This window comes from Hemitrygon akajei, chromosome 8 (genome assembly GCF_048418815.1).
Source record: "Hemitrygon akajei chromosome 8, sHemAka1.3, whole genome shotgun sequence".
NCBI classification, from domain to species: Eukaryota; Metazoa; Chordata; class Chondrichthyes; order Myliobatiformes; family Dasyatidae; genus Hemitrygon; species Hemitrygon akajei.
In genome coordinates this window covers 36162642-36178034 of record NC_133131.1, presented here as the reverse complement: position 1 = coordinate 36178034, position 15393 = coordinate 36162642, and the positions used below count along the sequence as shown (strand labels likewise).

Genomic DNA, 15393 nt, shown 5'->3' with positions numbered 1-15393 from the left:
CCAAAAGGCCTGTTTCTGTGCTGTAATGTTCTATGGCTCTATGGCAAATAAATAGCAGATGGAATACAGTGTCCGGAAGTGTACGGTCTTTGGTAGAAGACTTTGGTACTTGCACTTTGCAGTTTGGTAGAAGAAATGAAAAGGTTGGCCATTTTCTAAATGGAGAGAAAGTACAAAAACTGAGGTGCAAAGGGACTTGGGAGTCCTTGTACAGGATTCCCTAAAGGTTAATTTGCAGGCTGAATCTGTGGTGAGGAAGGCAAATGAATGTTGGCATTCGTTTCAAGAGGACTAGAATATAAAAGCAAGGACAATGTTGAAACTTTATAAAGCACTGGTGAGGCGTCACTTGGAGTATTGTGAACAGTTTTGGCCCCTTATCTTCCAAAGGATGTGCTGAAACTGGACAGGGTTCAAAGGAGGTTCATGAAAATGATTCCAGGATTGAATAGCTTGACATACAATGGCTCTGGGCTTATATTCACTACAATTCAGAATGAGGGGCAACCTCATTGAAACCTATCGGATGGTAAAAGGCCTTGATAGAGCGAATGTTTCCTATGGTAGGGAAGTCTAAGACCAGAGGATGCAGCTTCAGAATAGAGGGGCATCCTTTTAGAATGGAGGTGAGGAGGAAATTCTTTAGCCAGAGAATGGTGGATCTGTGATATTCTTTGCCACAGGCAGCCATGGAGGCCAAGTCTTTATATATATTTAAGGCAGAGGTTAACAGATTCTTGATTGGTCAGGGCATGAAAGGATTCGGGGAGAAGGCAGGAGATTGGGCAGAGAGGAAAACTGGATCAGCCATGATGAAATGGCAGAGCAGACTCAATGGGCCAAATGGTCTAAATCTGCTCCTATATCTTTCAGTCTGATGGACATGGTCTAGGAGTTCTGACCAAATACCAAAATGGGGTAGAAATGTAATCTAAGTGACACTGAATGTGAATGATTGTTGGTGCCAGAAGGGGTGGTTTGAGTATTTCACAAACTGCTGATCTCCTGGGATTTTACACGCACAACAGTCTAGAGTTTACAGAGAATGTTGCGAGAAACAAAAAAAGACTTCCAGTGAGAAGCAGTTCTGTGGGTGAACATGAGATGGTCAGAGGAGAATGTCCAGGATGGTTCAAGCTGACAGGAAGGACACTGTAACTCAAATAACAATGTGTTACAACAGTGTTGTGAGGAAGAGCATCCCTGAATGCACAACACGTTGAACTTTGAAGTGGATGGGCTACAGGAGCAGAAGACCAACAACATATGCTCACTGGGCACTTTATTAGGTGCAGTGGCCTCTTAAGTGTATCTCAGCAATTCAGCAAATGCAGACAATCCAGATTGAGAAGGTTATGGACTAAATGCAGAATATATCATTCTAAACTGTGAGAGCAAGTGTTCCAAAGCTCCAATAAGATAGCAATAACTGTAAATGAGCAACATTTCTTCCCCCCAAAAAATTGAGCTTGACTCAATGAATCAGACATGATAAGATCCCTTTGAGGCAAGTAGTAATGCTTAGCTATCTTTTAGCCACATCTGATAACAGAAGTTATGCCAGCAGAATTGGATCTTTGCTCTTTTTAAGGAGTACATTGATCTTAATATCTCAGGAAGTTCGTTCAACTCAAGTGCCTGGTTAGCCATTTTTATTGTTAATGGACAATCTTGCATTTCCCTACAAAACAAAATAGAGCCTGTGCAGGTCCCAGGTGCCTTGAAGAAAAAGCCAACAATAGTGTCCCAAACATGCTTTTTCGTTCCTTTCCCCCGAGTGTCTATTTGGTGAAACAATCTGTTTGTCGTATGTGTTTTGACCAAAAACAAACAAAAGATTTCTTTTCCCTCCAATTCAGTTTAATTATATTTTATTGCTGGTTACAGAAGGTGAAACTGATAAATTGTGCAAATATTCTTTGGTGATGAACTTCATGGTGAAGTCGTGCTTGTGTTGGTCAAGTCACAGCCTGAAAGGTTTTTATTTGAATATGGTGGTGTCTTTACATTATTAAATAATCTTCCTTGGCTAAAGTTGCAGTCTCTGCAGGGTCCTTACTCTGAAGTTCCTTGCCCCAGTGCATACTTTCACCCCATGAGGTCAGATGTAACTGCTAGCACAGTGGTTAGCACAGCGCTTTGCAGTACAAGCGACCCAGGTTCAATTCCCGCTGCTGCCTGTAAGGGTTCATACGTTCTTCCCGTGACTGCACAGGTTTCCTCCGGGTGCTCCTGTTTCCTCGCACAGTCCAAAAAGATGTAGCGGTTCGAAGGTTAATTGATCAGGCTAAAGTTAAATCAGGGGATGCTGTGCAGCGTGGCTCAAAAGGCTGGAAGGGCCTTTTCCGCACTGTATCGCAATAAATAAACATCCTGATAATAATCCTGCATCACCTAGTCTAGTTCAGCAGACCTGGAATTCAAACCTCTCATTCAAATTCTTCTGTCTGCTCTTGAGTTGCATTGCACAAAGGTAGAACAGGTACAGTCAACTTTGAATTATACTTCCTTGGTCAAGTCACCAGTCTCAACTTCATAATAAACTTCAACAAATTTTAATCAATGATGGTGTGTTTGAAATCGAATGCAAATTTGCTACGTTGCTAAACAATAGAAAACTAATCAGAAAATTATTTTAAGCTATAGGAGAGGAGTAATGATGGCGCTAAACTGCGAATCATTTGCTTGCATCTTCGGAAACAACTCTATTTCCATCTTTAATATCTTTATTTTCCCTTTTCAGGGTTCTTTTGAAGACCCTGACTTCGGTTCTTTGCGGGAATGGGACCTGCTCTTGGGGTTTCATAACTGGCCATTGTTTGGCACGCCAAAGAGTCCGACTCAGATATGGAATCCTAAGATCTCGGAATCTGGAGACAGGGGCATCGAGGATATGCGTCACGGCAGGAGTCCCGTGTGTCGTCTGGGGAGTCGAAACATCTATGGCTGTGTGCCTGGAAACCCGGAATCTTTAAGATCTTCAGGCACAGAGCTCGAAAAAAATGACGTAGCAGACTTTTAACATCGTAAACCAGCGAGTTGTTTGTTATGTCTCCCCACTCGCTGGGAAAATGGACACCTCCTTCTCCCTGATTAGAGAGCGAGAGAGCCTGTGGTATGTCATATACCGGGTGAAACACAAAGTCTTTGGGGTGACTGCAAGTCTGTGTCTTTGCTGTTGCTTTGCTCACGTCTGAGTGCTCAGTGGCGGGTGCTGATGCTTTTTTTGCCAGTGGGGGTAGGGGGGGAATTGCTGCTTGCTGCCGCTTACGTGCAGGAGGGAGGGGAATGGGGGGGGACTTTGGGGTCCTAATATTTAACTGCTGTTCATTCTTTGGGGCATTTCTCTGTTTTCGTAGATGGTTGCGAAGAAAAAGCAGTTCAGGATGTATATTGAATAGATTTCTCCTACATTAAATTGGACCTTTGAACCTTTGAGGATCTGATAGAGCACAAGAAAACACTAAGCTCTGAATTTCACATTGGCTCAGTTAAAGAATCTGTTGGCTAGTGCAATACTGTACACATGGACAAAAATGGTTACATGCCCTGATGTAGTGTTTTGACTGAAAATATACACAATTATTTTCACCTCTACATATGCCGCTCGATCCTCTGAGTTCCTCCAGCTATATGTTTTTTTTTCACTAAAATGGAATGACTTTGACAGCTCTCAAAAGCATTATTTACAGATTTCAGCTGACTGGCAGTAAGACATTACAACTGCCCTGGGGCTTGGAAACAAACATACCAACTAACATTCCTGTCCTTGATCAACATTCACTGACCCCAAAGTGTGTGGTCACCAAGCGAAGACAAGATCCGGAACAGGGCAAGATGCCCTATCACAGCTGAATATTTAACTGTGACCCTCCCAGACATAGTATCTATCACCTTAAGGACATACAATCAATGTATATAAGCCATTATATGTATGTATATTTATTTATCTATTGTGACACAGCATGAATAGACTGGCCATTCAAGCCACGTCACCCAGCAATCCCCCGATTTAATCCTGGCCTAACCGCGGGACAATTTACAATGACCAATTAACCTACCAACCAGGTCACCTTTGGACCATGAGAAGAAACCTGTGCAGTCACGAGGGGAACGTACAAACTCCTTAGAGGTAGCGGCTCTTCACTTTGTTTTTATTTGTGTGCTGCATCGGATCCAGAGTTAGAATTACTTTGTTCTCCTTTAACACTTGTGTACTGGGAATGACGTTAACCAATCATAAATCAAATATAAAGAACGACATTTGGTGCACACAGGGGAAAAAAATCAAATCAAGTATGTCAGAGCTTTCACAATAAAGAAAGCATTGCCTTTGCCGTCAAATCATGCCAATGCATGCACCTCAAACTACGGTGACTCAGTCAGAATCAAACAGGCCCCATTAGCAACTCAGAAGCTAATCTTAACGTGATACACTCACTCACAGGTAGGATCCCTTCAGTTCTCCTCTTAGTCACATTTATTAAGTTTCTAACTGTTGCCCAAGTTAGGCTATGCAGTCAAACAAGGCAACAAAGATGTGGCTCAGTGATAAAGAATTCTTTATGGTCATCTTTGTTAGAGTCAGTGTGACTTTAGGACTGGTTATCAGGTGATCTGTGGGAAAAAAACGCTTTGAAGTACTCAGATAAACAAATCTCTTATGTTTGCATTTGGCTTGTTTTAGCTATACTTAGGGCTGGGCTACAATTCTCTACTCAATAAACACCTCCTCAGTCAGAACCCAGCCTTTCATCTACTTAATGTATTCATTTCGTCAGCCATGAAGATTAAAAAGAATTAAAAATACAGCAGATCCCTATCAATTTCACTGCTCTCACTCGGCCCAATGCATTCCATTAAAGTAACAGATTTCCAGAGATAAATGTTCTTTTAAGAAACAGGCTGGGTTAACCCCTACACTGGAAATGAATTACAGGCATTCATACAGGATGGGTTTGATCCTGATCTGCTTGAACAGCCATTGAATAAAAAGCACAACTACCATCCATTGACGTGAAAATGCTTCAAACTAAAACACCAACTCCTTGTTTCAGCAGCATCATCATGCATTCAGTGTAGAGGTTCTGCCAACACAAAGACAAGTGCTAGCATGGGGACCTAGGGGAAAAAAAAGTTCTCTGGCAATGGAAGCGTTAATGCCGTGAAGATAAATTCCTCCGTGGCCAAGTATGGTGGTGGTGGGGGGCGGGGGGGGGTGGTATCAGGGGATTGGTTGTTGTGGGGTGTGCGGGTAGAAACAAAAGCATTGCTTTTAGATTGAGATCAAACACCATATAAAAACTATAGTGTTGGAGCACTGGCCACTTTGCAAGAAATAACTCAGTATACATCTAGGCCATGGCTACAAAGACATTTACTGTACCACTAAGTACAAATTACCAAGGCACTTGAATTGATAAATTCAGAAGAATTTGACTCGTCAATGATTCTCTCTGCAGTACCAGCTGTGGGCAGGCTATTCAAAACAATTTGGTCCAAAACAGAAATAAAGCCCCAATTTATAAACAGTCAAGAAAATAGTGCCTTTTCTGAGAGATCTAACTTATTACAGTAAGTGTTATTTCCTTCATGGAAAAAAATGTCATTTAGTGTTATTACCTTACGGTCACAAATACAAACTTTCAGCAGGAGCATTTCCACCAACCTCTCAATATCCAATCCTTATCAACCTCCTAAATGGCCCAGTATATAACTCAGTCTAATCTCTCCCTGATCAGACAGACAATCTAGTTATCCTACCACTGCTCTAGTACATAACCCTCTATAAGGATTACAAAGCGGGCCACCTTCACTCTCATCTGATACACAGCATGTTACAGCTTGCTATTGGCCCAATGTGTGGATCACATTAATGTCCCACTGGGCAGATTATCCTGGATAGAAATGATATACAGCCTGCGCCAGCTATACATCCCCTCACCAAAGTCCCACTAGGTAGACTGGAACTGTGTCAATCCCCCATCAGCTCATCAACCTTGCGCTCACTCATTACCCAATTCCAAACAATAATCAATCAACAGCACCCCAACCGATCTCCTGCAGTTCAGCTACAACTACACCAAATCTCTCACACCACCTTTGAGGAAATCTTTCTTGAAAAGATACAATCCTGATCAAAGTGGGTTGTGGCAAAGTCATGAATGGACTAACCTGACTCTTTACCTATCCTGCTACACCCAACCGCTCTACCCACATCAAAAATCCTGCCTTCAGTGACTCCTACTGCATTGACTCAACTCCAACTCAAACTGTACTATAACCATCTAATGTTTCTGAGAAAACTGATGATGCAAGTCAATAAAGACAGACAAAGCTACTGCAGATTTCTAATAAAAATGTTTGGAAAATGAGATTTCATTGCAGTTCATAAAATGCTTTACCTGGCAGACAATCTAATTTACAGTGAATTGTCGAGCAGAACCCAGCAGAACTAGGAATTGCAGTCACAGAATTGATAAGAATTCCAACATGGGTAGAGTTCTCCCCACATTGAGCCGGTTTACACGAGCAGCATGCCTTATCAGAGGGTCCCACCATCCAGGCCATGCTATCTTCTCACTATTTCCATCAGGCTGGAGATACAGAAGCCTTAGGACCCACATCACCAGGTTCAGAACAGTTATTACCCTACAACCACCAGGCTCTTGAATTGGCGTGGATAAATTCACTCACTACTCTGAATTGATTCTACAACCTACAGACACACTATCAAAGATTTTTACATCTCAAGTTTCATTTACTTGCAAAACTTGTCTTCTCTTGCACGTTAGTTATTTATTAATCTTTAATAATTCGATAGTTCTATTGAATGTCAGAGAATGCATACAATATACAGCCTGAAATTCTTGGTCTTCGCAGACATCCACAATAACAGAAGAGTACCCCAAAGAATGGATGGCAGTAAAAACATTAGAATCCCAGAGACCCCTTCTTCCCCCTCCCACGCACAAGCAGCACCAGGCATCAACCCTCCACCCCCACTGATTTCAGGAAAAAGCATCAGCACCCACCACCCACCAAGCAAGCAACAGCAAAGCCCCCAAAGAGAGACCACGATCTGCAATACAGAAAATCTAATCGTTCACCCGACCAATTCGACATGTCACAGGCTCTCTCTCTAATAAAGTTTTTTCTTTGTAATTTCTATTGTATTTCTTTAATCTCATGGTGCTACATACTTCGATAATAAATTTCACTTTTACTTTGACAGCCTTTCACTTCAACAGGACCACACTGACCACTCAGTGTTTACACTAAACTTATTCTTTTCACATTCTCATTTGCCCCCTTTAATCCTACACACCAGAGACAACTTACAGAGGTCAACTGGCTTACCGACCTGCAAGTTTTTAGGACAATGGAGATTCCACAACCCATGGACTCACCTTTAAGGATTCTACAATATACGTTCTCTATATTATTTATTATTAATAATAATTTTTGTATTTGCAGTTTGTTTTCTTATGCACCTTGCTTGCTTGTCAGCCCTGGAGTGCAGTTTTTCCATTGATTCTATTGTATTTCTTTGTTCTGCTGTGAATGCCTTCAAGAAAATTAACCTCAGGGTAGTATATGGTGACATATACATACTTTGGTAATAAATTTACCTTGAGCTTTGAAATCAGACCTCCCCCTCCCCAGGAGGAAACCCACAGATACTGGAGAACGTGCAGACTCCACACAGATAGCAACAGAGATGAGCACTGATCATCAATCACAGGGCAGCAACTCTACCAGCCGTGAACTAATCTTCCTCATCTTTGTATCACTGCTATAATTTCAATCCTCCTCAGCGCATGCTTTTGGTGCTGACTATAATTTAAAATAAGATTTAGGAAGAGATAAAGAAGTATCATGATTCTCAAGTCACAGTCATGTCTTATGGCAGGGATGGCCAACCCATGGTGCATGCGCCAAAACGTGGTGCATTGGATGATTAGAAGTGGTGCATTGCACCCCAGTGATAATAATAAAAAAGTAGCTTAGAGTTAGAAATGGGTATTACGGAGAATAAATCGAAAACTTACAATTATTTTTAGAGATTTTATTATTTAGTGTACATCTTTTGGCGAATGTTATCTTCTTTCACATTAATCTGTTTTCAATTTTAAAAAAATGTTCAATGAGTCAAACTAGTAAAGAAGGACTTCTGTTCTGCAGTCGTTCCATAACCGTTCAATACACGTTTGATACTTGTTTGATCCTGAGGCGCCAAGCATCTGCACCAGCGGTGCGTCGCAGGTTTTTGCCCCTCAGTTTACAATTGACACTCATGCGCTACGGAGTTGTGCTCTGTTTGTCCTTTGCGAACATTTGCAGTTTTGTACTTTTTCGAAATTTAAGCCTTGTTTTTACATTCAGTTACCCATCACAGTGCAAAAGAAAATGAGCAAAAGAAAAACAGATAGATAGATAGATAGATACTTTATTCATCCCCATGGGGAAATTCAACTTTGTTTTCCAATGTCCCATACACTTGTTGTAGCAAAACTAATTACATACAATACTTAACTCAGTAAAAAAAAATATGATATGCATCTAAATCACCATCTCAAAAAGCATTAATAATAGCTTTTGAAAAGTTCTTAAGTCCTGGCGGTAGAATTGTAAAGCCTAATGGCATTGGGGAGTATTGACCTCTTCATCCTGTCTGAGGAGCATTGCATCGATAGTAACCTGTCACTGAAACTGCTTCTCTGTCTCTGGATGGTGCTATGTAGAGGATGTTCAGAGTTATCCATAATTGACCGTAGAAAGTGATAGTAAGCATGAATTCAATGAACAGTGGAAAAATGAGTTCTTACTCATAGCGGGTCCGTCAGGAAATCTGTTGTGTATTGTTTGTGAAAACACTTTCTCACATAATAGAAGACATGATCTTAATAGACACTATAAAACACAACATCAGACTGAACTAGAAGGAAAACTGAAACTAGTGCTTGGGTCTGAGTTACGGAAAGAATATGTGATTAAGAAAAAGGAAGAAATCAAAAGAAGACAAAATATATTTGTTAAAAGTCTCATTAAGGTAAGTAATGGTTATCTTGTTTTTATATTAAATCAATGTATCATGTAAAAATGCTAAATATGTCTATATTAATATATTTTTACAAGAATTGAATGGGGGTACAAGAGTTGTATGGCACATCTGAACTCTTACGTGAAAAAAATTGACACATGGAATGTAAAAGGTTGGCCCCCATGCCTTATGAGGATGTGTGCTGTCTGATACAATACAAGCAGATATAGCACTGGAACCCTGAAAAACTGAACAGAAATATTCCTCGAACTACTAGAGTTATACATAACATATTCTCTCAAAACTTTTAAAATCCCTGATGCTTTTCAAAAACAGGGTAGTGGGATGGAGTTACGTCTCTACCATGGGAGCTGTAAGATGCTCCTTCCCTCTGCTAACCTGGAAGTCAGGCTTGGGCAGCCAGCTTAGCCTCCCATTGAGGGTCGCACGAAGCTGTAGGAGAAGGTGGTGGACGGTCGTATGAAAAGCTGGTGCATATCACAAGTCCTGGTCATACAACCACTGACGCCAGGTAGACAATCTCTGAAGAGTACTGGTAATGGCTGGGGTCATCCGTCTTGTGAAGACACTGCCCAGAAGAACACAATGGCAAACCACCTCTGTCAAAAAGTTTGCCAAGAACCATCATGGTCACGGATAAGACCACGATCACCTATGTTACATGACTCACTACATTTTAAAAACATTGTATCCAGCACAGAAACCAGTTTATACACTATCAGAATCAGATTTATTATCACCGGCATGTGACGTGAAATTTGTTAATTTAGCAGCAGCAGTTCAATGCAATACATAATCCAGCAGAGAGAAAAAAATAAAAATATTAATAATAAATAAACAAGTAAATCAATTACGTATATTGAATAGATTTTAACAACATGCAAAAACAGAAATATTGTACATTAAAAAAAGTGATGTAATATCCAAAGATTCAATGTCCATTTAAGAATCAGATGGCAGAGGAGAAGAAGCTGTTCCTGAATCTCTGAGTGTGTGCCTTCAGACTTCTATACCTCCTACCTGATGGTAACAGTGAGAAAAGGGCATGCCCTGGGTGCTGGAGGTCCTTAATAATGAATGCTGCCTTTCTGAGACACCGTTCCCTGAAGATGTCCTGGGTACTTTGTAGGCCAGTACCCAAGACGGGGCTGACTAGGTTTACAACCTTCTGTAGTGTTACAATTGTGCAAATTCTGCTCACAGGAGAACAAACTGTAAATCAACATCCACTTGGGTGATGTCAGATCCAAAAACACTCTGTATGAATTACTGCGACTGTATGCAACTCTCTATGGAGATGGTAACATGAGATGGAGAGCCCTCTGCCTTCATATGTGGGCTTATGTAAGAAACCTGTCTATTTATCATACTGCCTCAACAAGTTATAATCAGGGCCCATTGTCTGCACAAATAGTGTAAACCTTCAATCTTCATCTGAGCAATTAAAATCCATTAGATTTTGGAAACTGCCTTGTTCTGACTTCTTGCACTAACAATGTTTCAGAAGCGTGGATCCTCAACAACAGCCTTTTCAACAGAAAACATGATTTACTGTCAAGATGAAGTATGTGGGCTTAAACTCTTCTTACTTCAGTGATTTAATGCCAAAATCACGCAGTCCCAGGTAAGTTACTGCATAATCAGATCAACCCGCCTCAGAAGGATCTGTCACTCACAACACTTCTCAGAATTGCTGACGGTTCCTGCATTTGGATCTGTTTACCAGACAGTGCCAAATTAGGGCTGTTTAACTATTAAACCCTAACACTGAAGATCACTTCATAATGGATCTCAACAGCTTGTAAGCAAGAGCAGTATTTCAGCTGAGCAGATCGAATGAGATTTGCACCCATTTTATACCATCCAAACGCTAGTGGCAGATCTGCTTTTTTCCACAAAGAAACAAGATATGGATATATAATGTACTGGGTAGGTACTAACATCTCGTATTTACCCTAGGAGTGGCTGCTACAACCAATCTTCTGGCACTGTGCACAGGTCCCTGAGCAAAGAACTTGCCAAAGAATTTATACCCACAGAATGTCTCTAGATGGTTCATAATCAATTAATTATTTTAAATGCAGAGTCTTTTGAGGTTTGTACACTCCGTGCCATAAACATCAAAGGATTTATCTGATGACCAGTCAATTTGCTGGCCATTCAGCTATGTAGTTGATACAAAATTAATTCAGCCATATAATTTGGTAACCTATCGTTTTTAGTGATAGATAACAAAGATCAAGTTTAAATTTTGTGCTTGACACTCCCACATGTCCCCAGTTAGTAATGAGCTTGGAGGATGGAACACACAAGAATTTGCTGCAGTTAGAGTAGAGTCCATTTCAAAGAGCCGCCTTAACAACTTAATTTTTACAACCCTGCACAATAATTCAAAGTACACTGAATTGCAATATTTAATGATGACTTCCCTCTCCACTGTACATTTTATAGCATAGAGATTAAATTAACTCAGCTATTTATTTTCCAACAAAAAGTTGTTTTCATAAATAATTCACATTTCCATAGTTTCTGAATGACCCCAGAACTTTATAGATAATGTAGATAATTTATACAACTCAGTTACTGAACTGTACAAATGAAAGCCTTAACACAGCTCTATAGCTACAAACAATCTATCGTCTGGTAATGGAACCACACAAAGCACAAAACTTTCTGTGTATATCCTCACGTGCGGTAAATTAGTTGAGCCCAACTGAGGCAACAGTGGTCTCGCTGCGAAAAGAATTAATTCTTGATTGCTATAAAGCAGCTCTGGGTCCATAAAGCACCAACATGGGATCATTTGATAAAACAGTACACCTACAGTATTCCACAGATTTACTGAGAACAGGCTATTAACTGTTATTCTCCATTTTAAGAGCAGCCTGTAGTAAACAAAAGCATGTAACTAACAATACTAGTAATTACAGTAAACAATAAAATATAAAATCCAGAGATTCCATATAGGATGAAGTCAGATTATATTAAGTGTAACTAGCAAAATAGACTAAAGAACGATCCAGGATAGAAGCATGGCAACTAATCAGAATATTCAGGTTCTAAGACGACATCTTTGCTGATGAGGAACTGCTGCGGGCTGGTTCTTACTGAAACTTGGCTCTAGCACAACGTCCCATGCACTATCAATCTACAGGCCAAGACACACAGGGACTTGGGCTATTTTTTTTTGTGTTACTGTACGATTTTCTGCTATTGTAATTATACATGCATGCGCTGTATATGACTGTTGGTAGTGTGTTTTTGTACCTTGGCCCCACAGGAACACTGTTTCATTTTGGCGGTATTCATGGGTATGGTTCAATGACAATTAAATTTGAACTGAACCAAGAGGGGAACAAAAAAATCAGTGAAAAAACTCATCATTACAAGAAGCATAGACGCCCATGGGCAGAATATCTGAATCGGGACTAATGTAGAACTTCCCATTGCTTAAAGCTCTTATCAGCTCATTGCAGACAGCATTGCCTAAAGAGACTCCTAGACCGAAGTCAGTTGAAACATCTACAAAAGGCAAAATGATAGGCATCCACTCATAACTGTATTCAAGTTTATAGAAGTATAACAAATACTTCACCCAGCAGATAACTGTTACCAATAAAGCAACAAAAAAAAAAACTTCCTGTATAAATCTAGGGTATCTTGTACTTAGCATGCAACACACACAAAGACATACTCACTCATGTACATTTTAACTTGAAGCACAACTCATGGTGCATTTTTAGATGGTGACTGCACAAGACATATCAATGGCACAAGAGAATTATAGATTGACTAGTTTTCATTCAATATCAAGCACAATATTATTCATTGCTACTCCCCACTTGCAGTATCTCTCCTGTTATGTTACAGATTAAACTATAATAGATACCCATACCTTCTAAATATTATTTTGATTCTACATCTGTTGCCTCTAGTGATGCCAGAAGTTACAATTGATAGTAGAAGCAGATTCAAAGAGCTTGTTTTTCCCTCCATATATATTCTCTGAAATTTGCAAAGTCCATCTGAAAAGTTGTTCAGCATGCCCTTATTTTGCAGACAGGTTTTCCTTTCAAAAGCAATACTTTTTACTGTATTTATTTTCTAGTCCCTACACAGATAGATTACTGTTTCCCTTCCTCAGTACTTTTCAAAGCACCATTTGCTTTTAACATTTTCTCATTCCTAAAGGTAAATTGGTAACTTTACCACAGAATTTCAGTCACCATAATTCTAAGGATTCTACACTGTTCCAGATGAAGTATTGAGCTGCAGTAAGAGTTTTCACCCTGTTACCACTGCAATATCCCATCCTTTTCTTTCACCTGCAGCTCTCCCTCCATCTCTCATTTCAGGCACAGCCTTTTCATAGAACCACAAAATTGTTATGGTAAAAGTATTGGCCATTTTGGCCCATTGTCAAAGCAGGTTCCTATTGCACAAATCCTTCAATCTTTGCTCTTTCCACACAGCCCTGCAAATTATTATTTTTCAAGTGACTGTCGGTTTTACTATTGAAGGCACAGAATGACTTTGTTTCTAACAACCCTAAAGGCAGTAAATGTTCTTGGTAAAATAGTTCTCATTTACATCCCTTCAGCACCTTTTAATAATGCATCCGTGGTCCTCAATCCAACTGTTTAATCCTTTCTAAAACAGCCACGACCTTGCACATCGCTATCAACATTCCTTTCAAACCCCTTTGCTCCAAGGAGAGCGACACCAACTTCTGTATCTCTCCTTGTGTCAGAAATCCCTTATCCTTGGAACAATTCTAGTAAAGCGCTTCTGCACCCTCTCTCACAGCACTGCATCTTCCCTGGATAAATGACTAATACTGAATACAATACTATAACGACGGCCTAAGTAGTGTTAAATTTCAACGTAATGCGGGATCTCGTTCCGACAAGCCAGCCACCCGGTTACCTCCATAAATCTTGCTCGACCACCTGAATTCTTCGAGCAGTTTATTTTTTAACAGCCTCTGCAATCGCTTTAAGTCGTCTAATCTTAGTCTCTTCCTTTACTTACGAAACGCAGTATCCCATATGCTTTACTGAACAATCTCACACACTGCTAGTTTCAGAGATTTATGCACATCTAAGACTAGGCTGTCTCCAGAACTGCGCTATTTAGTCCATACTGCCTCGCTTTTATTCTTTCCGCCAAAGTGTATCAATTTCATTAAAAAGTTCTGATGAAAGATCGTCGATCTAAAACTCCTTCTCACTCAATGTATTCAGTCCGATCTATATTGCCAGCCATTATATATGCCAATCATTCACACTTCTTCTATCACACTTAATTTGCTAGTTGTCTCCCCATTCTGCCAATTTATGTCCACGCCGTTCACTGTGAATCGTTCGCTGCCCGCAGTCCTCTGTTACCTGCACCACGTTCTCCTCTACAAAGTGCCGCCTCTTATTTACCTGCAGCAGCTTGCCCTCGGCCGCCTCTCTCATGCCGGCTCCGGCGAAATGTCCCTGGAGGCGGAGGGTGCTGTTGCTCGCCACCACGCCGTCCTGATACTGAACCACCTCGATCTCTGCCTCTGTCTCCGCCGATGGGACCGACTCCGAGTCCTGGCTCGTCGCCGCCAGCGCCGCGCTCCACAGCCACTGCACAGCCAGCAGCAGCGCTGCGCTCCTCATGATGTGGGCTGGGGCTGGAGCGGGGGCCCCGCTGCGGGCATGCTGCACCCCAACCCGGGGGGATACACTCTCACCCGCACCGGGTCACCTGGCGGCGGGGGACCGCCGCAGGCGGGCTGACACCCTGCTGGAATGCACCGGCCGCGATCGGACTTCCTGCCGGGTCGAGTGGCCGCTGATGCCCGTCTCACACACCGCCTCTCATGCGCTGCGCTGCCGCACTGACCGCCCGCCCGGGTCTCTTACTCACCCACTTACTAACACAGTGTACGGGGGGGGCGGAGCGACGGCGCTGACTGACAACCGAGGGGCGGGGCGAAGGGGAACTGGTGGGGGATGGTGCGGACAGGGGGAGCTGTCGAGCAGCTTGCGGGGCGGAGCACAAGAGGTTGACAGCGCATGGGGCACTGACTGACAGCTCGGGGGACGGGCCAGGGGGTGAAGACCTGCAGCTGGAAGGGGCACAGGATGCTCCCTGGCAGCCCAAAGGGCTGGGCAGTGAGTGACAGAGCCAACAAGCGTCACTAACACAAGATGCTGGAAGCCCAGAGCAACACTCACACACAAAGTACTGGCGAAACCCAGCAGATCAGGCAGCACCTATGGAAATGAATAAACAGTCAACGTTTCGGGCCGGGATCCTTCATCAGGATTTACAGTGCCAAGGGCGGGGTGAAC

At 41.7% G+C, this 15393-nt stretch overlaps 1 protein-coding gene across 3 annotated transcripts in view; it reads right to left on the bottom strand.

Moving 5' to 3' along the window:
• Positions 1–14955, bottom strand: part of rnf43 (ring finger protein 43) — a 221737-nt gene extending 206782 nt beyond the window's left edge. For all 3 annotated transcript variants that reach the window (XM_073053598.1, XM_073053599.1, XM_073053600.1), the window contains exon 1: positions 14494–14955. In XM_073053598.1, the coding sequence (XP_072909699.1) occupies positions 14494–14715 (222 nt within the window). In that variant the 5' untranslated portion in view covers positions 14716–14955. The remainder of the gene's footprint in view (positions 1–14493) is intronic.
• Between the last annotated feature and the right edge of the window lie 438 nt (positions 14956–15393).